This window comes from Prionailurus viverrinus, chromosome D4, assembly GCF_022837055.1.
Source record: "Prionailurus viverrinus isolate Anna chromosome D4, UM_Priviv_1.0, whole genome shotgun sequence".
In the NCBI taxonomy this organism is placed as follows: domain Eukaryota; kingdom Metazoa; phylum Chordata; class Mammalia; order Carnivora; family Felidae; genus Prionailurus; species Prionailurus viverrinus.
Window position 1 is genome coordinate 69726984 of NC_062573.1, and position 23681 is coordinate 69750664.

General features: G+C 44.0%; 1 protein-coding gene across 2 annotated transcripts in view; it reads left to right on the plus strand.

Annotated features, from left to right (window-relative positions):
- The window catches only part of PRUNE2 (prune homolog 2 with BCH domain), a 273699-nt gene that overhangs the window by 226182 nt on the left and 23836 nt on the right, over positions 1–23681 (plus strand). The window contains exons 10-13 of one of the 2 annotated variants that reach the window (XM_047831091.1): positions 6912–6991; positions 8595–8798; positions 17801–17974; positions 21064–21072. In XM_047831091.1, coding sequence (XP_047687047.1) covers positions 6912–6991; positions 8595–8798; positions 17801–17974; positions 21064–21072 — 467 coding nt within the window. The remainder of the gene's footprint in view (positions 1–6911; positions 6992–8594; positions 8799–17800; positions 17975–21063; positions 21073–23681) is intronic. The other variant, XM_047831093.1, reaches the window with a different exon arrangement.

Here is a 23681-nt window from a genome sequence, read left to right on the forward strand (position 1 = left end):
ATGACTGCCTAGTGCCATGTGACTGCATACTAGCTGCTTTATGAAGTCCCAGAAATACAAAACCAACCAATGCACGTGGAATCCATTCTCAAACTGGAGAATCACTTATGTCACTGTCCCCCTGAGTTGGTATTCATGATCGTGAGAGGTGGTACACAGATTTAATACAAATAGCATCGAATCACATGAGAGCGCGGTTCTTTTTTGGCTTCCTGGGTTGAGTTGAACTCTGGGAATTCAGTCCGTTTGATTTTCGAATATCCGAATTCAAAACTATTTGTTATCTTCTAGGAGTTTCCTTAGCTGCCTTCACAACTTTTGTTTCATGGAGCTTTGTTGTCGGTTATTTACAAATGGGTTTTTCGGTTTCCAAATTGTCTTTTCATGATTGATTTCTAGATGTATGTCCCTGAAGTCAGAGATTATGGCACATGTGATTTTGACTTCTCGTGTTTTGTGAGACATTCTATATAGTCAGTTTTTGTAAGTTTGAAAAAAAAATTGTGTACTTTTATTGAGTACAGATCTATTAGATCAAGCTATATTATTATATTCAAATCTATATCTTTATGCCTTTTTTTCAGATTGATTTATAAATTCTTGAGAAGTCTATTTAAATATTCCCACACAAAATTAATTTTTCTTATAACTTACATTCAATGTTTGTTTTATTTGGGGGCTGTTGTTGAAAGCATATAGGTTCTGGATTATTATATCTTCTGAAGAGTTATTTCTTTTACTGTGAAATAATAACTTGCGTAAAGTTTAATAATGCTTTTCTGCCTAAAATGTTTCTTGTTTGATATCAATAGTGTGATGCTTGCTTTCCTGTGGTTAATATTTTTCTGACAGTTTTTATGTCACTTTATTGTCAACCCTTCTGCCTCATTATATATTTTTTAATGTTTATTTTTGAGAGACAGAGAGCACAAGAGGGGGAGGGACAGAGAGAGAGGGAGACACAGAATCGGAAGCAGGCTCCAGGCTCCGAGCTGTCAGCACAGAGCCCGACATGGGGCTCGAACCCGCAGACCGTGAGATCATGACCCAAGCTGAAGTTGGACGCTTAACTGACTGAGCTACCCAGGCGCCCCTTTTCTGCATTATTATTTTTAGATGTTCCTTTTTGAAGCAGCCTGGCTAGTCAGGGTAAGTGACACTACCAGCTAAGCCCAACAGCCTCAGATCTCAGTGCTTTCATACAAGAAAGGTTGAAAGATTATTCCTTAATCGCTACAATCTCTTTCATATTGTTCCTTTTCAGCAGGGGGACTTTTATTGCCAGTTCCTCTGTCTACTGCATCTGATGGCAATCCCTCATAGTGTTTTTTCCCTTGTGTAGTTTGTAGTTTGAGTTTTTTGGTTTTGGGGTTTTTTTGGTGTGAGCTCATCTTTCAGAGAGATGAGATTTAATTTTAATCTCTTGACTTGGGTTACCTACATCATTCGGGTAATATAAATTGAAACATGCTCGGCATACAAGTGCATGCCTAATTCTTACGGATTGCTTCTCATTTTCCATCCAAGATTCCAGGCAGACTTGCTTTTCAAGGCCAGAGACTAGAGTTTCCTCTCATCCCCTTTTCAGTAAGGGGGCCATTCTTTAAGGTCCACTGCTTTCTTTAGAAGTTCTGATCTAGGCCTTTCTTCCAGCACCTGGAGGTCACTTCTCCTGGGGAGCCCTAAAGCCTGTGTCCAATCCAAAATCCTGTGGGTTACTTTCCCATCAGCTTTCTGGAGTAACTCTGTTTCTGTCACCTGGGGATTTCCCTTGGTTTCTTTCAAGTTTGGAAATGTATTAATTACTTTTTTACTGCTTTATCTTATACAGCATTTCTTTGTATTTATAATGATACAGGGCAGTATACTTTTCCAGACACTAGTCTTTTTTTTTTTTAACAGAGTGAAAGTCTTGAGTGAAAGCCTGGGGGTTTCTACCTTGAATTTAATAGCATCATTTTATTTTTATTGTATCTCACTTACGTGACAATTTTAGGCAAGTGACACTAAGTTTCCATATATACCTGATACAAACCTTCCTTTCAAAATAAATTTACTTAACTAACATAAGTCAATTTAAAGAAAAGCATTAAGCAAATTAACAGGCGCTAGATGGAAAAACCATCAAGATGATATAGAAATACTCAAGTTTAACACATAGTTGAAAGCATTTGATGCCCTTCTGAACATTAAAAATATTCTTTTGTGTGTGAGTAACCCAGACAAGATGTGTATCATCCACATGAGCCTAGGTTGAGAATGTGGGAAATGGATTTCCCAAATTAGGGCAGAGTGAGAGTCAGATACTCCCTTCAAAACAAATAATAAAGACCAGCTGTACTAGTCAGAATGGGCTGGATTAGGATGTTGTAACAAAGAAACTCAACATCTTTGGGCAAACCACAACAAAAATTGCTTTCTTCTTTACATAGTCCGTGAGCTTTAGTAGGGGCCTCTGCTCCTCATAGCCACTTGGCCACAACCTGACAGAGTCCCAACTCAACCACCAAGAAGGGAAGCAGCCCATGATACCTACGCACTTGCTCCTACGTAATTCTTCTGCCCAGAAGTGACACCTACCACTTCTGGTCTCATTCCCTTTGTCGGAGCAAATCACCTGACCACCCTAATTTCAAAGGAGAGCAGGAAAGTCCAATTTTACCACGTGCCCAGAAGGCCAAGAGCCAGAAATATTTGGTGGAGAGCAGTAACGAGTAGAAAACCATCCAGCAAACAAACAGTCTTGGGTCCATCCTCTAGATGGAGACGTGGAGCTGAGCATCTGTTTGAGAGGTCAGCCATAGTAGAGTCCCACTTGTATTTTACAATTCCCTCAGCTTCTTTGGTAACTCCATTCTGTAGACAGAATACCCCAAATTGAGTATGGCTATGGATGGATAAGGAAAAATATTTACCTTCACGCTGAACAGATTTGTTACCTAATAGATCCCGAGAGGCATCCACTATTGATCTTAAGTCTGTCTTGCTCAACTGCCAGCTACTCTGGTTGGCCACGTCATTTCGATAAATATTTACAGATCCAAGGCATGAATGTGGTTGAAGTATTTACAATGAACACAACTAGCGTTTCTTTCAGGTTTCTGCCTCCAGGCTATTTTGGTTCAACTTTCCTTCTCTGTCCCCATGGTTTCCTAAAATGACCCTATGGCCTTCTGTAATAGCCATGGTCTGAGAGTCCCTCCTTTCTGATCACCCCTGACTACAACCTTCAGTTTTCCCTTCCCCCTCTGCATGCTGCTGCTGGCTTTCTAGCACCTTCTTAACAGGATCCCTGCTCTGTGTTGCCAAAAAGTATTGAGAGACAAAGGCTCTATTCACTAACGTCAGTGAGTTCAGAGCACTAATGGAGTCTATGGAGATTTATGTCATACTGAAATTTTCCCTCGCCTGGGTTAATACCCAACCTTAATTGTATTTTGTCCAACAATGGCACATACTTCAATTGAATCACAAATATTATGTCTAAAATGAGGGAATGTAATACGTTAAACTTAGTCAATGCTAATTTACAGAGTACTCACATGTGTATTATATTTATTCTCCATAGTCCCTGGGATATTAGGTATTTATTATAATCTCGATTTAAAATCACAAAGGTGATGGGACAATTTTCTCAGGGCTAATCAGTTTGTCAATACTAATGGAGAATTAAAATCCAGAACTATACCCTCAGATCTGGGACTCTTAAAGTTATTCCCTGGATGTTTCCCATAACTTACAAACATTAAGAAAACCTACAAAGGGGCGCCTGGGTGGCGCAGTCGGTTAAGCGTCCGACTTCAGCCAGGTCACGATCTCGCGGTCCGGGAGTTCAAGCCCCGTGTCGGGCTCTGGGCTGATGGCTCAGAGCCTGGAGCCTGTTTCCGATTCTGTGTCTCCCTCTCTCTCTGCCCCTCCCCCGTTCATGCTCTGTCTCTCTCTGTCCCAAAAATAAATAAACGTTGAAAAAAAAAATTTAAAAAAAAAAAAAAGAAAACCTACAAAACTATTTTATTTATTGAAGCATAGTTGACACACAGTGTTCCATTCATTTCAGGTGCACAGCTTAGTGATTTGACACCTGTGTATGTTGTGCTGTGCTCACAAGTGTAGCTGCCATCGGTCACTGTTACAACACCGTTATATTCCCTGTGCTGTACCTTTCATCCCCGTGACTTACTCTTTCCATAACTGGAAGCCTGTGTCTCCCACTCCCCTTCACGCGTTTTGCCCATCCCCCATTCCCTCCTCTCTGGCAATCACCAGTGTGTTCTGTGTATTTGTGGGTCTGTTTGTGTTTTTTGTTGGTTTTGTTTGTTTGTTTGGTTGGTTGGTGGGCTGATTTTTAAGATAACTGAGATCATATGGTATTTGTCTTTCTCTGGCTGATTTCACTTAGCACGATACCCTCCGTGCTCATCCATGTTGCCGCAAATAAAACCTACAAAAATTTGAGACTGATACTATCTACCTATTTTAAAGCCCTCAGATTTATTTCTGGGCTAAGGCCAAGCACCCTTATGTGCACCTTTGTGCGCTCTATGAAACAGGTACAGCTATGATGTCTTTTTTTTTTTTTTTTTTTTTAAGGTTGACTCATAGAAGACTAGAGGAAATAACGTACATGTGCATTTAGGTAATTTCAAGCTCAGTAATTCAACGCATATTTTTCGGGTATTGACTTCTACCAAGTGCTGGAGACATAACAGTAGAGACAGACGTGGTTCCTGTCCCATGAAGCCTCCAGGCCAATAGAGAAGGCAGTCATAATAGATGATAGAAAGAACAACAATAATAACGGGTCACGTTTTTTCCCTTTTCGGGTTACTTTTTTGGCATCGTGCCTTCTCCCTCTTTTATTGGTGTCGAAATAGAGGAACAGAAAGATTAGATAATTTGTCATATGACACACAGTGAGTGATAGAAATAAGATTGGAATCCAATTCCTCTTAAATAGCAATTTACAGATACTACAGGGTGCATGTCAAGGAGAACACATACAGATTACTTCACATAACAGGGGATCGTGGTAAGGAAATCTGAAAAGCTCCACCATCATGGAAAACCATCCTGCTGGGTCCCAGGACTTTCAAACCTGGGGTCTAGCACAGGCCTTCTCTTTGCTCACCGCCCCCCCCCCCCACCTCTATTGCTGGACAATTGGTTTGCGGCCACCCAGTACGGTGTCTCTGTTTGACACTATTTTCCTTGTTCCTGCCAATATATTATTGCCTTTGACTCCCACACCAACCTCTTGCTCACTGTCTTTCTGCCAGGGTGCAGGGATTCGTTTTGGAGAAGACACAGGATAGAAGCCTCAGCAAGCGTATGGAGATAGAAACTCCCCGACATTGTGTCTTTGAAGGGCTCTTTGGGGTTGATGGGTAAACGCATGGACATTCACTTGTCTCAGAGAGCAGCACTGAATTATTGGTGATAGTCACTATTTTAACCCCATCGTCCCATCTCCGCAGGAATGAGGCTCATCTGTTCTGTTCCTCTGTATCCTCAGCACATAGTCGATATTCACTACATACTTTTGAATAAATGAAGCAAGTACAGTAATCATTAGAGACGTAGAATTTTGTTTTTATCATGGTGCTTTACTGACAAGAAGAAGTTTGACTTGGGTCCTGGAGAAATTAATCATCCAGGTAAGCAGATTCCAAATTTAGTAGACACAGATTCAAGTGGAGAAAAGTGTCAATAACAGACAGGGAGGGATTAAATTTAGAATGCTAACACAAAGGTTTATCATGCTTAAATTTAGATTAGTGCCTACATCACAAGGACTAACCCCAGATGAGTGAAGTTACATGGAAGGCATCAAGAAGAACAGTGTATTGGGGCGCCTGGGTGGCTCAGTCGGTTGAGCGTCTGACTTTGGCTCAGGGCATGATCTCACAGCTCGTGAGTTCGAGTCCTGCGTTGGGCTCTGTGCTGACAGCTCCGAGCCTGGAGCCTGCTTCGGATTCTGTGTCTTACTCTCTCTCCGTTCCTCCCCCACTCACAGTGTGTCTCTTTTTTTCAAAAACAAATAAACATAAAAAAATTTTTAAAAAAGAAGAAGAAAAACATATTATCGCGACCAATGGGGATATACTGAACAAGGGACAGGAGGTAAAAATAAGTCAAAGGGGATTCACTGTGAACAGTAGTCCTATGAGAGCATATGCATTTGTCACAATTTTCTCCAGTATTTTCCTATTCTCCTACCCTGGGCTTACATATAAGCAGTTTTGGCCTCCATACCGTTTAGAGAGAAGAGATAATAGCTCCTTACCAGAACTGTCTTCACCAACATGTAATTCACGATGAATCTTTAAATAGTCAAAGAAGGATAGAAAATAACATCAGTTGGTACCTTCGCAGGAACGTTAGGCACTTCGCATTGATTGCTTAACTTTTCAGCAACTCAACGAGGTAGGGGGTATATCCCTAATGTCCTGATAAAGAGAGAGCAGCGGAGTATGCTTTCTCTGCCCAACAGCAATTTAATATGCTCAGATTTACACACAGGAAGAGATCTGTACGAAGTCGGGCCTGTCTTGACTCCAAAGCACGGATGTTGCCTCTGTTGTTGAGAACGTATGAAATGCCCACCCGAAGTATATTTTATTAGTTATTTGCTTTTCCTGTTTCTGATTTTTTTTTCCTCCTGTGGTGTGTCCTTACTTACACGAGTTGGTAGGAGAAATGGCTTACTACGTGCACAGAATAAAACTGGTCTCCGTGGGTCTTAGTCGCAGAAAGTCTTAATTCTCAATGGGGCCATTTACACTAGCCCTGGCACACATACTGAGGTTATTCCAAGGGAGGTGAAAATGTTATCCTGGGATCTCTGGGCTGTCCTTTCAGGGAAAGATAAATCCCAGACGATTGTTTACACGCTCTGCTTTGCTCTTTTTCAGACTGCTGTCAGAGGATGTAGGCATGGACGTCCCCCTGGAGGACGGAATGCTGAGTCCCAGTGCTGCAGACATGAGGCCTGGTGAGAGGAGCATTTCTTCATTTCCTTCAGGGGTGTTCTGTATCCCAACACTGTCATATTCAGTGAGAGAACCATTCCCTAGGCATCCAACTTGTGATTTCCGTGATAAAAGTGAAGGGAGAGAGAGGAAAAAAAAAAATGTGTGAGGAGGGTGGTAGGCTCGATTTGGTTAATTGCAGGGTTGACGTGAATACCGATGCTGCCTCGTGGGGGCCGCCTTTTCCCTCTTGGGCCACAGCTGGAACTGCCAGTGTTTTCAGTTCCTGGGATAAGTAGCTACCCTATATCATCATACCAAATCCTAGCTCGCACCTAGGCTTACCATATTTGTACTTGACTGTCAGAATGTGTACAATTAAAAATGTGATGTCAAGAAAGCTCAGTATCCTGAGTGCTGAAACAGACAAAGCCCTTACACACCACAGGTGTATAGCTCACGGCATATCCAAGGAGATTTTTAAATTTCCAGTTGCCTCCTACTCACGCTTCGTACTGAGGTCACCCTTTGTACCGTACCAGCTCCAGGATCGTACCAAGATCCTGAGCCCTGATGTTATCGGCCAAGCCCAGAATGGAACAAGAAAAAAGCAAGTCATTTTTTTTTTCTGTCCAAGTATTTAATAGGGCATTTTTCAAGATACTAGTCATGTGACATAATTATTTTTAAATGTTCTGTCTATGGTCAAATAAGCCTAATAGCCACCGTATGTCTACACCGCTCTTGAAGGTTCACAATGCACTTTGAATAACACAGGCATTAAGGCTATGGTTGTCCTATATGGTAGCAGTTAGCTACATGTGGCTATTTAAATTAATGAAAACTTAAGATAAATGTGAAAAGTTCAGTTCTTCAGTTGCACTGGATTCATTTCAGGTGCTCAATAGCTACATGGAACCCCTCATCATAAAACATTCTTTTGGACAACACTGCTCGGAGAATTCCTATAATACAGAAACCCAGTGTTTTTCAAACTGTCGGCCACTAGAAGCTTTCTTCAAGTATAATACATAAAAATATTACATGGAACACAGTTTGGGTGATGGTCTATACAGAGGAAAAAATTTAATGAAAAAGAAACAGTGTCACCTCCCTTAGGACAAGAGCCGAGTTAGAATTCTAGAATTGAGAGGTGTACCAAGCTGACTACAGATCATACCCAGAGTTGTCAGGAACTGAAGAGAAGTATTTGAGGAGTAACTATGAACGTAATAGATGGATAAGTAAAGTTCATAGCCTTCATTCCATAGGAGTGATGTCTACACGAACCATTATGAGATCTATGTAAGCTTAGCTGTTTTTCTCATGCATCATGAAAATTCAGTTCAAGGTTACATCAGTGTCAGGTTCTTCCACCTGAACAGGGTAGTTCTGAAAACTGGCTCCCACTTGTTATGTTTATGTGGCCAGGGCTGATGTGGCTGGGATAAGCCCAGTCCTGAGGCCCGCTGGTCAAGAAAGGGATCCAAATGGCATATAAGGATTTTTAGCAGGTGTGCCTTTGCTTAAGGGCCTTAAAAATGTTTTTCACTGGGGCCCACACCCACTGTTGGCAGCCGCGTACACAGTCTAGTACTTGATGTTGCTATTTTTTTTCCTCTTTAGAACCTCCCAATTCTCTGGATCTTAACGACACTCCTCCTCGCAGGATCAAACTCACTGCCCCGAATATCAATCTTTCTCTGGACCAACAAAGTGAAGGGTCTATTCTCTCTGATGATAACCTGGACAGCCCAGATGAAATCGATATCAACGTGGATGAACTTGATACCCCTGATGAAGCAGATTCTTTTGAGTACACTGGGCACGGTGAGTTGCCAAGTTGTCAAGGCCAAAGTTACGTGAGAAATGAAAGATTATTTAAGTGGCACGAGGAACAGATGTCCCATTTGGTTGCTGGTGGCTCCTTTCTGTGATTTCTAGAATCTTCTCTTTGCATCTCAGGTCATAGGCGGCTGTGATCGACAGTTTAGAGCATGATAGCACAGGATGGTTCACAGAGGTTGTACATAGCCATTGCTCCTTTGTTAAATGCTTGTTCTCGGCAGGCCTTGTGCTAGGCACTGGGGTTGTGAGAACGCTATTACATGCTGCGTTATAAGAAAATTAGGGCTGGGTTTGCAGAAGCAGAGAAATTAGAGCTTACTAGTTTCTTTGTACAAGCGCCCACTATCTGGAATGTTCTTCCTTGAAGTCCCTTCCATAGCTGGCTTCTTCTCTTTATTCAGATCTTAATCAGTTGCCATCAGAGACCTTCCTTGACCTCTATAATCAAAGGCGCCTCCCACACCCACCCACCCACACCCACACCCAGTCACTTTCTATCCCTCTACTTATTTAAAAAAAATTTTTTTTTAACGTTTATTTATTTTTGAGAGAGAGAAAGGGAGCGTGAGCAGGGGAGGGGCAGAGAGAAAGGCAGACACAGAATCCGAAGCAGGCTCCAGGCTCTGAGCTGTCAGCACAGAGCCCGATGCGGGGCTCGAACCCCCGGACGGTGAGATCATGACCTAAGCCGAAGTCGCATGCTTCATCGACCGAGCCACCCAGGCGCCCCAACCCCTCTGCTTATTTTATTTTCCCTGTGTCAGTAATTAAAACCTATCATTTAACTATCGGGTTGCATAGTCTGCTCTGCAGAGGCAAGGACTTTATTAGGTTTGTTGCTCTACGTCCAGTAAAGCAGGAAGGAGGGAGGGATGACCTGGGGGTGATAGGAGAAGAATAAAAAGGAAGAAAAGTAAAAGTTGGTGGCTCAAACACCGACATTCCTGATAGGAATATCGGTCTCATGTCGTTCCTTCTCTTGCTCAGTAAAATCGGGTTTGTTAAGAAATGTACAAACACAAAGCACTTGCTTTATAAAATGGCCTTCCACAGTTTCTGCTTTACAGGGTGGCGTTTATAATATTTGAAATTCAGAGTGAGAGTATCCTGGCCACAGCTGCTCCGTTATGAAAACTATTACCGTCAAAAAGGAAACAGCACAGTGGAATAATGCCTTGATGCCTACAGCCGTGCTAATTCCAGCGGCATCATTTGTAAGAGAACGTAATTAGGAAATTCATCAAATTAGTTGAGTAATTCAATCAATGATCACTGAGGCCCCGGGGCTCCTACCATGACGAGCACAGATTCAGACCCTGTCTTCACAAAGGATAAGGCTTTATTTCCTCAAGTTAAAAAAAAAAAAAAAAAAAAAAAAAAAAAAAAAAACAACTCACCAAACTACTTGTACTGTAGTTCCTGATGTGTAAATAGCGATTTTATATTGCACTGGTACTGTGTTCTTGCATTGCTATAGTTACCTGGGTGTTTGACTCTGTAAGTAGAAATACACAATTGGAAGGTGAAAGGGCTTGAGTTCATGTTCTTTCCTACCGTGTCAGAGACTCTTCCCCAGCTACTCTGCCCACCCCAGCCTCCCCCAGCCGCCCCAGCCCTGTTCCTGCTGATAGATGCCCACGTTGTAAGAGTCACGCCTTGACTCAAATCCCACAGAAGACAGCTGGGGCGTGAGCTGGTCCCTCCCTCTCTCCCCCTGTACCTCCCCGTTGTCGTGGAGCTCCGTGCCACACCACATCTGAACCTTTTATTTTTATAAATAGCAAAAGTGCCAAGCAAAGTGGCGGTGGCTGAAAAAGCTGGTAATTAAAGCTGTCACTTGCTGACATCGTTTCCTTGTATTCAGCTGACAACGTTTTGTTGAAAGAACCAGTTTACCAACCACAACCCTACATTTAGGTCTTCAATTCAAAGGACAGACTTTTAATGTAAGTTGACTTTTAAATCCCACTTTGATTTTCAAATATAAGATGTATAGCCGGGCCCTGTTTTTAAACAAACAAGAACGTGAAACGTTGAAAACACAGAAAGCCATCTGAAGAGCTTTGTTTTATAAACCTGCAGATATAGATAACAGACTGCGTAAGAGAGAGGACGACATTAAAGTCCCAGCTTACAAAGTAAATGCCTGAAAGCTGCACGTTTGTGGGTCTCTTACATTTTGAATTTTTTTTTTTAACGTTTATTTATTTTTTTGAGACAGAGAGAGACAGAGCATGAACAGGGGAGGGGCAGAGAGAGAGGGAGACACAGAATCTGAAACAGGCTCTTGCATTTTGAACCAAGTGTATGCGTTCTAAACACAATTGGAGTTTTGAAGGCAACCGTGTTTCAAGATGTTTGGTGACTGATGCACTTAATGAACCCTTTCGTAGTGCTTACCATGTGCCGGCATTTGCGCTAGGTGCTTTATAAATATTAAGTATTTTATAAATATTAAGCATTTATAAATGTTAAGTATTTTAACCCTCAGCCCCGTGAATGTCCGCTGTATGGGTAGGAATCATGTTTGCCCCATTTTAGGATGAGAACACGGAGGCACAGATAGCTTAACAACTTACCTGAGGTCAGATAGCTGGTAAATGTCAGAGCCAGCATTCGAACCCGGAGCTGTTGTCCATGACTTTTGGGCCATGCTGCTTCTCCATAATATATTGACAGTGAATAAGAGGGGGTCTTTCACTAGATGAGGCTGACACACGCAAAGCCAAGCCTGGTAACCTACCCTTCCATGTATTTACATGTCTTTGTAGCCAGCCATTTTCATGACTCCAGGGCTCTTACCTTACCCAGCCCTTGAAGAACTCTCCTGCCATTTGCCTGTTTTATTCTGTAGCTGATAAGCAAACATTTCTGGCAGATTATTTGCCCACGTTGTGGTTTTGCTTATGTAACACTTGTGAATCTCACTGTCAAAAAACATTAAACTGGCCTCCACTGCTATAAAATTTTCTTTAATAATTGTGTCCGAGGGGTTGGAAAATATCATTTGAAGGACTGATAGAATTGAGCTTGACTTCCTTTGATATTTACAAGTGCCAAAGATACTAAACATACGAAGATGCTGAGGGGGTTAGGAGGTCAGTCTTTCAGAATAAGGGAGAGCTGAGCCTTGTTATTAGAAACATGCTTTGTTATATTAATTCTCGAAACTTAAAAATATCCTAAGGTTGGGGCGCCTGGGTGGCTCAGTCGGTTGAGCATCCGACTTCGGCTCAGGTCATGATCTCACAGCTCATGGGTTCGAGCCCTGCGTTGGGCTCTGTGCTGACAGCTCAGAGCCTGGAACCTGTTTCAGATTCTGTGTCTCCCTCTCTCTGTGCACCCCCCCCCCATGCTCTGTCTGTCTCTCTCTGTCAAAAATAAACATGAAAAAAAGAGTTAAAACAAAAATATCTGAAGGTGAGAAATATGATGCACTATTTCTGCTTTCCAAACTCACCGTAGTTATTTTTTACCGTAATTCAGGTCTCAGCAAAAGCATTTCATACAAGAAATGGAAAAACGATCAAGAATTTTAGCCTGAATACTTCTGATAAGAATGTTGTAAGAGACATTTTTGTATTATTTTCCTCCTAGGCTCCTACGTCATGTTTAGTGACCTCATCTGAGCTCCCTTTTTCCAAAATTCACCCCTAACAGCCAGTTTTGGTCTGAATAAGGTGCTCCAGCATTTTTTGCAGATAATCAGAGCCTGCAGGTGACCAGCTTGTAAAATCAGTTCCGTGTTTTAACTCCACATCTAAACTACTCACGACTAAAACAAGTGTTAATCTTCTTTTACCCACAAGCCACCTCGTGCCAGATGGTGCAGTCTGAGAGGACGATTTTCTCGGCGGTCGCGTTATGCTGAGTTTTATCTTCAGACAAACTTCCTGCCTGCTCTTTGTCACCAAAAGAACTTTACTTAAAAGCTTCCCAACTCTGTACAGGATGTCTTTCCTCTAACGAGAGGAAGTTCAAACAGGGTCTGCTAAGGTGATGCACATCATCGGTGTCTGATCACACTGTGGAAAGCTGGTCCCCGTTCCCAGAGACACATCCCTGCTGGAGACCACAGCTAATCCCACCTCTAGGGGATCCCCTTTACTCACCAACAATGGATCCCCCACGGTGTCTGTACAGCAAAGGACGTTCGGGAGCCTGTGTATCAAGTCATCTCTCAAAAGACAAAGGAAGGGGGCGCCTGGGTGGCTCAGTCGGTGAAGCGCCCGACTTCGGCTCAGGTCATGATCTCACGGTCCGTGAGTTCGAGCCGCACGTCGGGCTCTGGGCTGACGGCTCAGAGCCTGGAGGCTGCTTCGGATTCTGTGTCTCCCTCTCTCTCTCTGACCCTCCCCTGCTCATGCTCTGTCTCCATCTCAAAAATAAATAAACATTAAAAAAAAAATTTTTTTTAAACAAAAAGACAAAGGAAAATGTTCCAGATGACTCCTCCCTGGGGCCTAATTGACTTCAACCGTCATCGGGGAGAAAAGCTGGTTACTGAGGAAGGGAGACAAAGAAAATTTCTAAGCATTTCTTAGTGAAGAGGGCATCAGGCCAAAAGTTAAATTTGGAGGCCCTGGGGCCAGCTAAGTGAGTCCTGAGGTTTTTGAAAACAGAAGATGATGGCTTGGGTGGGGGGGAGAATGGTAATTTAGAGTAAAGTGGAAGAATTGGGATCTAGAGGAGATTGCTAACTCAAGGGAGTAAATAAAGCCATCTTCGCTTCTTACTGGCTTATACTGTTGACTTTTAGAAATGAACACTTTGAGAATGTACTGTGCACCCAGCTGTTAAATAATGTATTTTTCCCATTTATATCAACCAGAAGAAGGTGGGGAAGGAAAAGGAACTCCAGCATCTTGCCAGCTCTCCTTCTTTGAGGCCAACAGAGATAGCATTCCATAAAAGGGTCCACACTTTTATGCCAAAATGAGTAATAATGCTTGTTTAAAAACATCAAGTGCAGGAAAAGTCTTGTGTATTTGTATACATACATACTTTTAGGTAGAAGTGCCCGTTCTTACTATGAAACAAGGACCAAAAAACGGAGAGACGAATGTGAACAGATTCAACTATAAAACCATGCTAAGTTTCTGTTTGGAAAAAAAAAATATCAATTTAAAAGCTCAGCACAGGGGTGCCTGGGTGGCTCCGTCAGTTAAGCAGCCGACTTGGGTTCAGGTCATGATCTCAGGGTTTGTGATTCGAGCCCCATATCGGGCTCAGTGCTGACAGTGTGGAGCCTGCTTGGGATTCTCTCTCTCTACCCCTCCCCCACTCTCTCTCTTTTTCTCTCAAAAATAAATAAACATTAAAAAAAAAAATTAAAGCTAAGCCGAAGCAGGAAATGAATTGCAAACCATGACAAAGTTCTACATAAAGAACTTCAGCAAATCAGTAAGGACCACAAGAGGCAAAGGACCTTACAGGTGCCTCCCTGTCAGTCAGAGAAATATAAATAGCTAATAAACACTTAAAAGTGTTACCTTCTTTAATACTTAAAGGAATACAAATAAAAACAACAGACCGGTTTCACCATCAATTGTCGAGGGGTAAAGACTTTAATATCCTCCAGAGTTTTTGGAGGAAAACAACTCATATATTTTGGTGTGATACACTCAAGGACAAAAATATCCATAAAAACTTCAAGTGCTTATAGTGTCTGACCCAGCATTCACCTGCTAGAAAGTTAACTTACAGCAACCCGTGCACAAATGAAGTAAGATACCCGCACAAAGATACTTATTGAAGCAAGTTCTCTATAAGAACGACAACAAAATAGAATAAAACTAAAGTTCTATCACTGTGGGATTGACAAACTAAAAGACATCGGCAAAATGGAATACCCTAGGGCTACTCTTTATTTCATTTTTATTATTATTATTTTTTTGTTTTTTAAGTAGGCTCCATGCCCAATGTGGGGCTTGAACTCACAACCCACGAGACCAAGAGTCACAGGCTCTACTGACTAAACCAGTCAGGCGTCCTTCTGGGGCCACTTTTTTTTTTTCAACGTTTATTTATTTTTGGGGGGACAGAGAGAGACAGAGCATGAACGGGGGAGGGGCAGAGAGAGAGGGAGACACAGAATCGGAAACAGGCTCCAGGCTCCGAGCCGTCAGCCCAGAGCCCGATGCAGGGCTCGAACTCACGGACCGCGAGATCGTGACCTGGCTGAAGTCGGACGCTTAACCGGCTGCGCCACCCAGGCGCCCCTGGGGCCACTTTTTAAAATGAGCAGTGTTTGGGGCACCTGGGTGGCTCAGTCAGTTAAGCATCTGGCTCTTGGTTTCGGCTCAGGTCATGATCTCACGGTTTGTGAGTTTGAGCCCCTCGTCGTCCGCACAGAGCCTGCTTGGGATTCTCTCTCTTTCCCTCTTTGCCCCCCCACCCCCACCCCGCGCGCTCTCTCTCTTTCTCAAAATAAATAAATAAACTTTAAAAAAAAATTAAATGAGCAGGGTTTAGGGGTGCCTGGCTGGCTCAGTGGGAGGAGCATGTGACTTTTGATCTCGGGGTTTTGAATTTGAGCCCCACATTGGGGATAGAGATTACTAAAAAAATAGATAAATAGGCTTTTAAAAAGATGAGCAGGCTACGGGGCACCTGGGTGGCTCAGTCGGTTGAGCAACCGACTTCGGCTCAGGTCATGATCTCATGGTTTGTGAGTTGGAGCCCCGCGTCGGGCTCTGTGCTGACAGCTCAGAGCCTGGAGCCTGCTTCCGATTCTGGGTCTCCCTCTCTCTCTGCCCCTCCCCCTCTCATGCTGTGTCTCTCTCTGTCCCAGAAATAAATAAACATTAAAAAAAAATTAAAAAAAAAAAGATGAGCAGGCTTGATATTCGCTGAGATGAAAAGAACCCTATGCTATATTATTAGATACGAGCACAATATAAAAGAAAATGTATAGAACATGTAGAATGTATAGAATAATCATAAATAGGGTGGGGGGCTATGCTCGTGTGCATGTGCATAATAAAAAGAATACAGAGCAAACAATAATGAGTGAGAGCAGGACTGGTGATTTTTGCTGTTTTCATGGACGATTGTCTGTACTGTTTGTACTTTTGTTAGCATCTTATTTTTCCAACCAGAAAAAAGAATACGGCGTACAATGTTTTTTAAGCGAGGTAGCCTCAATCAAAGCATGCAGAAAACAAAACAGTCACCCCACACTGATCACCTGGGTCAAGCTAGAGCAGGCCAGCGAGTCCCAAACAAGGATAAAGGCTGGTGGAAGGTGAGCTTGCTGCAGGGCAGAGCATGTATGTACAGGAACATTGAAGACAAGCCCACATCAGAGCCCAGAGCTCTGAGGGCGCGGAGGCCAGATGGAGAACAGAGTCCCAGGAAGGAAACTAAGATGAGCATCCAAGGGCCCTCAGCCAAGAGGAAGGGAGAGCAGGAAAGGAGTCCAGACAGGGAGTCCAGTGCAGATGGATGGATCTGCACCAGTGATGCAGAACTTGGGCTGCAGCCAAAGGTTGCTGCTTTCCGTCCTCGGTAAGACCAGGGGCACTGGCGGGAAGGCAGAGGAAGCCAGAGTGAGCCTGCCTGTCTGGTCGCTGTTGGTGTTGGCAGAAAAGGCTGGGATGGCTTCCCAACTGGCTTTCATTTTGCAATTCTAAGTCACAGATAATTAGACACGTTTGAGTGTGTCTTGAGGAATCTTCCAGAATATGATGGCTTTGTTGTGGTCCCCTTACAGAGTACCTGTATTTTCAGGAACTTGTCCAAGCTTTTCTCTATTTACCCAGCTGCCTCAGTTTTCACTGGGTGCTCTGGGCAGGTTTCTAAGCTAAGCGTGGAGTTGGTTGGTGGAAGTGAGTAACAAAGGTGGTTCACGCACAATTTCCAGGCCCAAGGAATTCGCAGCCTCATGGTAAATGAAGAGAATGAGACAGTCACACATGCAGGGTACAGTGTGATAGCAAATTAGTTCAAGGTCAGCTTTTGTGTGGGCAGGTCCATTATGCCTACTCCTCTGCCTGATGCGTGGTAGATAGGAATAATTTCGTATTATCGAAGTGCCATAAAATAAATGTAAGTACAATGTAAATGAAAGGTCTTTTCCCATGAATGAAAAAATAAGAAGGATCGTACCTCACAGAATTATGGTGAAGGTTATAACTAATCTTTTCCTTCAAATTACTGAACCATACAGAGAATAACCATTGTTAAACTCTACTCGTAGTTGAAATAAAAATGGAAACAGCTGCTCTTTCAAAAACTTAACACAGTTGCTTGTTTGGGGATGCACGAGACTGTGCAGTAAATGTTCCCCCGAAGAATGCTCAGCGGGCTTTGGTACTGCCCCATGTACCCACAAATAGGAGTCTTACGAGTTTTTGGTCTCAGAGCATTTCTGGTCTACAGAGTTGCCTGTTTCTTGCTTACTATGACATCTTTCCATAGCGTATTTTGAAAACTCCGTAGGAAGTAACACCATATTTCTGCCCAACTTCACTCCCAGTAGGGAAGGGAGCTCAACTCCTTTGTAAGAGTCTTAGAGTTGTGGGGGGGTGGGGGGAGGGTCTAGGCTGGTGGTATCATCGAGATACCTAACACGCAGGATACACGAGGATCTGTGGCCCAAGGAAAATAAAATGATCTGTGCCTGATAAATAGACTTTCACCCCATGAGGACAGTGTACAGGTCTTCAACCTGTACGTTCAAGGATGAGTTGGTAGCAGCCTATCCACCCGTAGCCCACCAACACGGGGCATCTCTAGCCCTGCATCTGTCCCCACCCTCAGCTTGGCCTTAGCATGGATTTGGTCGTTCTCTCAGTCAATAAATAAGACCTCACTGAGTGTCTTTTGTGTGGTCAGGATGGTATTCATCTGTATAAGGGCTGTCTGTGCCAAACAGAGGGTGCCATCAGGTTGACTCTGCCTCTGCCAGGAGATGGCCCGTGGTGGAACTGCCTCAGCTGTGGAGTCTTGCTCCTCAGTCCTGCTCTGTGCTTCCCTTCCAGAAAGTTCCACAGCTAACAAGGATTCCGGCCAAGAGTCAGAGTCCATTCCAGAGTATACGGCGGAGGAGGAGCGGGAGGACAACCGGCTGTGGAGGACCGTGGTGATCGGAGAACAGGAGCAGCGGATTGACATGAAGGTCATCGAGCCCTACAGGAGAGTCATCTCTCACGGAGGTAGTCCAGCTCTTGGTGACTCCGGGAGGTGGCGAGGAGGGCAGCCGTAGTTCTTTACTAGAAAAATGCAAGTAGGGTTCTCTGAGGCATGGCATCCTCAAAACCCTGTTCTGCAATCGATATTCAGGGGAGTGCAGAGCCAAGTGCATTACCTCATACGCAACTCAATAAACAGTGGGAAGCCTACTATGCAAAAAATAGCTTTCCAGTGTGAAAACTGCTTTTCACACCGCATATCTGACAGCGGTAATCTTCTGTGCAAATTTCTTGAAAACTGCAGCTGTCCAATTAAATAACGTCTGTTTGGAATTCATATGGGTCAGTTGTAGGTTGTTGTTTTTTTTTTTTTTTTAACAGAGTTGACCTACAATGTTGCATTAGTTTCAAGGGCACCACGTAGTGATTCGACAATTATATACCTTATGAAATGCTCAACCAACTGCCAGTTATAAGTAAGTCATGGAACAGGAAGTACCGCATAGGGAAGATAGTCAATCGTATTGTAATAATTTTGTATGGTGACAGGTGGCGACCACACTTCTCGTGGTTGTAGGGTTCACCTGGATAGCTTTCGCGTCTGTGCTGCTGCGACCTGTAGTAAGGTCGCTACCCCAGAGGTCATTCTAGAAACGAAATGGTCTTTTGAGTCCTCTGAGAAGCTTTAGGAATAAGTCTCTTGAGGCTCAGCCTGGTCGGTTCTCCCCCTGCTTGAAGTTTGCTTTTCTGCGGACTCCATTTGCATCTGTGCCTGATGACAGGCGTTTCCAGTGAGAGCCTCCACCTGCTTTAGGGACGGACCAGGGAGAGAGAAAAGCTGTGTGTTCGGTCTTTCCAGTGCTTTCTGGGAGCTCCGGGAGCCTCGCTTGATTTTGGATTCACAGGCAGATGAGCACAAGCACCACAGTGAATGTTGTCAACCTCAGGAAACACAAACGGCTTTTTTTAAGTTTTCTGCTGCATGTGCTCGTTTCCTGCCGTCCTGAGGCCCCACCCTAAGCGCTCAGCGCTTCCAAAAAAGTGTCAGCTGACGAGGCCATTGTTCCCTCTTCCGGGGACAGGGAAATAGCGTCTTAGCGCTGCATTAAACCTGTAGCTTTTGTTTTCCACCAAGCAGAAGGACATTTTGTCTTTTCACACTTCCTTCCGCCAGCCAGATTATCCATCTTCCATTCAGGCCCTGCTACCTTCGTGTAAGTATCAGGATCCCCCAGGGACTCCGACCTCGATAGCCAAAGAAAATGCCCATAGGCGCCCCTGGCCACGGCCTTGCTTTGCCCTGCCTCCCTGTCTGACCTGCGGTGGTCATGTGGCCCAGGGACAGGTGCTGTGGGGGCGGGAGGCAGTTTGCTCCAAGGGAAACGTTTGCAGAGCCCTGCAGGATGAGAGCTGGCCCGATCTCGCTGAAAGGATGAGAGCTGGCCCGATCTCGCTGAAGGGAACGGCCAGCCGGCCAATAGAATCAACAACCCCTTTGTTCCACAACCCGAACATCATCCCAGATCTTCCCCGAAGCTCCTACCTCCTCAGTACCACCCATCAGGTATTTGGGGTTTGTTTGCCTTTTGGAAATAAAAAGAAAACCACACAAAGCTTGATTATAAAAGCAGCCTGTGCCCATTCAAAAAAAAGAAAAAAAAAAAAAAAGGTCGAACGAGGTAGAAAAGTCTGTCGAAGTAAATCAGAGTCACCCAGTAGTCATCTGTGTGTTGACCACGCGGGGTCTTAACTTAAGAGCCCCTTTGATGTGAAGAAGCAACATCACTGCTTCCCAGCCCTCCTGAGCCCATCCGTGCTTTGCCCGAATCGGGAAAGAGTGATTATCATCCACACGGTTGGGTTAAAACACAAAACAAAACCAAAAAAAACCCCCCAAAAGCCACCGCTTCTGCCTGTCACACACTTGGTGAAAATTCAGCTGACCCGTCGCGGATCGCGTGGTTTGCTGTGCCCTCCGTCCCAGCCACCCCCTCCCCTGGCCTTCACTCCCCTCCATTCTGTGTCGTCAGCTCGGTTTTGTCCATGCGTCTGTCCAGTGTTGTTTGGAAGAAACGGCCACCTTTCCTGTCCCCAGCTCTGCCTCGGCCTCCTCCGGGCACTGGCCTGCATGAGTGTGCCCCTGGCTGCACCCGTCCGGGACGTTAGCGGGACGCTGCCTCTTGCCACCCCCTGAACAGCTTTTGTGCTCTGTAGGTAAAGACTGAGTTCAGATTTTTACTTCTGAATTTGCCGGAGCTTGGTCCGCTGTGTTGGAAGCTGACACCTCCTTCTTAGACGCTACTGATGAGAAAGCGACACTCCCCAGATACCAATCTCTTGTGTTTGTTATCCTGGCTTCTGACGAGCGTGTAAGAAGCAGCAATCCATAGTGAGCACGGGTCTTGGCGTGTCTGGCATTTTCCCACGAAGAAGTTCTCCCGTTCAGGCCAACAGGAAAGCAGCAGCTCGATAACTGCAAGGTGGGGGTGATTAAAACCGCCACCTAAGTTCGCTGCAAAGCCAGACGCTGCCAAGGGTCATGCCAGCTGGGAGCACGCGTGAGAGCAGTATCCGAATAATGCAGTCTTCGGCTTTGGTGACCTTGATAGGAGCTATGGTAGGAGGCCTTGGACACCATATAGAAGAACAGAGCTCAAGACTTGTCTTTGCCACTAACTGCTCTGTGACCTTGGGACATGACCTAGCTTCTCAGCCCTCCCTTACCTCAGCAGTCAAAAGAGGTGATCGCAGAGCCTGGGTCACCACCCATGAGCCCATGAGCAATATTCCTGTTATCTGCACAAACAAACAAACAAACAAACAAAAAACCAAAGAGAGGTCTAGGTGGTTTGGATCAACAACAGTGTGGGGTCACTCGGAGGCCAGAAACTGGCTTTTTATGAACTTGGGGACGGAGAATGTATTTCAATAACCAAGGACAGTTACACCGAAGCATTATAATGAGACGTTTCCTTTCTTGTTTTTGTTTTGTTTTGTTTTTTGTGTTTTTGTGTTTTTGTGTGTGTTTGTTTTGGTTTGGTGTTTTTTGTTTTTTTTTTGTTTTGTTGTTTTTTTTTGTTTTTTTTTTTTTTACTTCTCTTATTTCGTTATAGGAGATTCAGGTAACTTCTCTGCAGTGTTGCTGGACACATGACCCTGGAAAGAATGAGAAGAGTTGCGGGCTGGTGTGTGTGTGTGTATGTTTTGGTTGCGACTGTCACATCCTCCCTCCTCTCTCCATTCCATTTGCTGGCCGGCACACTTGTGTCCCATCCCTGTCATGTCTGTCTGTTCTGCCTCAGGTAAGGTTTGCATTATCGCTCCAGAGGGTCTCAGGAGGCCCCGCGGTGGCATTGCTGATGCACCTCAGCTCACACACCCTGAACTCCCCTCCTGGTTCCTGAGAAGAGAGCTAAAGTACATGTTTTCAAAAAGCCGTCCTTCGAATGAACTCTTCAGCTGCTGGCAGCCAACTTCCCTTGACTAAAGCTGCAATAAGCTAAATATTAGCACAGAAATCGGATTAGCCGACCCCCTCGAAGGCATGTGCGAGGAACCAAGAGCAAACAGAGCCATTCCTTCCAGTTACCGCCCTTTGCCAGCAAGGACGATCTGAAATATCTCCCGAGCCTGACAGCAATGGCACCAGATCTGGGTTGGGAAGGAGAACTTCCCCGAAGAAGTCTTTTTCTTCTCGTTCCTTTCTTGCGTCTTCCACCGTCTCTCCTCCTCTTCTCTTCCTCTGTCTCCTGCCTCTTCTTCCCTTCCTGCAGCTCCTCTGCCCAAAACTACAAAACTCCACCTTCACTAGTGAATGTCAGGCATTTTTATATAAAGAGACATTCCTGACTTAGACGATGATCAGGACGTGGCGAGTTGATTCTTCAGTATCCCTTCGAGTTAATGAGCCTGGGTGAACGTGACACCACAGCATTCCAAGGACAGGCACATTGACACAAAGAGCTGAAATGCCATTTAAGATGACTTCTGAAGTACTGTTTAGAAACCTCGGACTGTCCTTAAAAAAAAAAAAAAAAAAAAAAAAAATTAGAATTAGAAATTCTCCAGAAATGGGAACAGAAATCAAAGTAGCTGAGTGGTCATGATCTTGAAGTTAGGTTGACACCCTGGAGCCAAGCAGCTACATTTACAGAGATGCTTTTGTACTTGTTTTTAAGTTGGATTCATTATGTCTATTCTCTCTTTGAATGAACCCGGTCCTTGGCATTGTGCGCAGTCTAAATGGCCTACCTTTGTGGTGTTAGCATTGGTGTAGCAAAGCCACGGTATCCTTTGTGGATTTTCATTGGGTTCTGAATCTGTTTAAATGAAATTGTCCCGTGGAACAAACACTTCTTGTATTACAATGTATCTCCTGCCATCTTCCTTCACATCTGGTTCTTAAAGAAGCTGGTAACTACCTGCATGTTGGAAGAGGCAGAACAAAGCAAATAATCCATAGGGAAGCCACGGCAATCCTGTTTTGCAAACATGGGTTACATCGGGTGTATACTTACATAGGTAGCATTTTCTAACACATGTGGAGTAAACACTGCATCCAACAGCCTCAGATTAGTCATACACACAAACCCATAATTTGATATATTTTTAGTTGGTATCACTCTTTTCCCCCACCTCTTTTGTGGTAGGGTCATACCGTCTTTGTAGAGAACGTCTTCTTAAGCTGCTTTTCAAGAGTTAAGCCCATCCAAGTCTATATCCAGCCATTATTTTCCTGCCATGTAATCACCAGAGGGGTATTTAGAGTTCTGAAAAAATGACACGCACTGAGTTCAGATCAGGCTTGAGGGTATGTCCTGTCTGCCTACTCAGAGCTTTGAGGCAATCTCTACGTAATGATTCTGAAGTCCAGACCTATGTTATATGACAAAAATTCCAAGTGTTTAGGAAGGGACATTAAAAAATTAAAACACGGTGCATTCCTTCATTTTTAAGTCTGAAGGACACGAGAGACTCCATGCGCAAACCCGTGGAGGTTTGACCAACAGCTGCCATGAGTGTCCAAGATAAGCTCTGAGGGAACACAGAGCTTAGAGAATGCCACACAGCTTTCAGATGTGGGTAGAATGTCCTGAGATGTCCTTATATTTTTCTTGACCCTTGGAGTTCACACTTGCCTTTTATTTTCTCACACACGTGCGTATAGCACCCCCACCTCTGCTTCCTGTCCACGTCACCAGGAAGTAATTCTCAAGTTTTCTCAGAAGCACGTATTGTCGTAAAACGCAAAGAGAGGTTGGCTTTCACCAGGCCTTTCTTGAATTTGTTCTTTTTTAAAAAGATGAGGCTCTGTATTCAGTGCTCAGCGACTCTAGGCCTGGCCAGAACTTTCCACGTGTGAATGCACTGTCTGTTGAATCTGGAGATCCCAGGGACACGACAGGCAAGTGAACCAGTCCACAAAATCAAAATAAAGGTGTTTTGCTTGTTAACCTACTAGCATCTGGTCACTGGAGTATGTGAGCCTGATTATATTGCAGTTCAGGGACTAGATTTTCCCTTTAAATTAACCAGAGTCTGAGAAAAACAGCTAACAAGGATCAGGGAGAGCCTCTTAGCCATTAAAGGACTGAAGCATTATATATTAGAAACCTGTAAGTCAAAACCCCCATCGTTTGCTAAGTTGAATATTTATATACCCCATTCATGACTATGTACAACACATATAATCGTCCATAATCAATGGATATGCCATTTATGCAAATATATT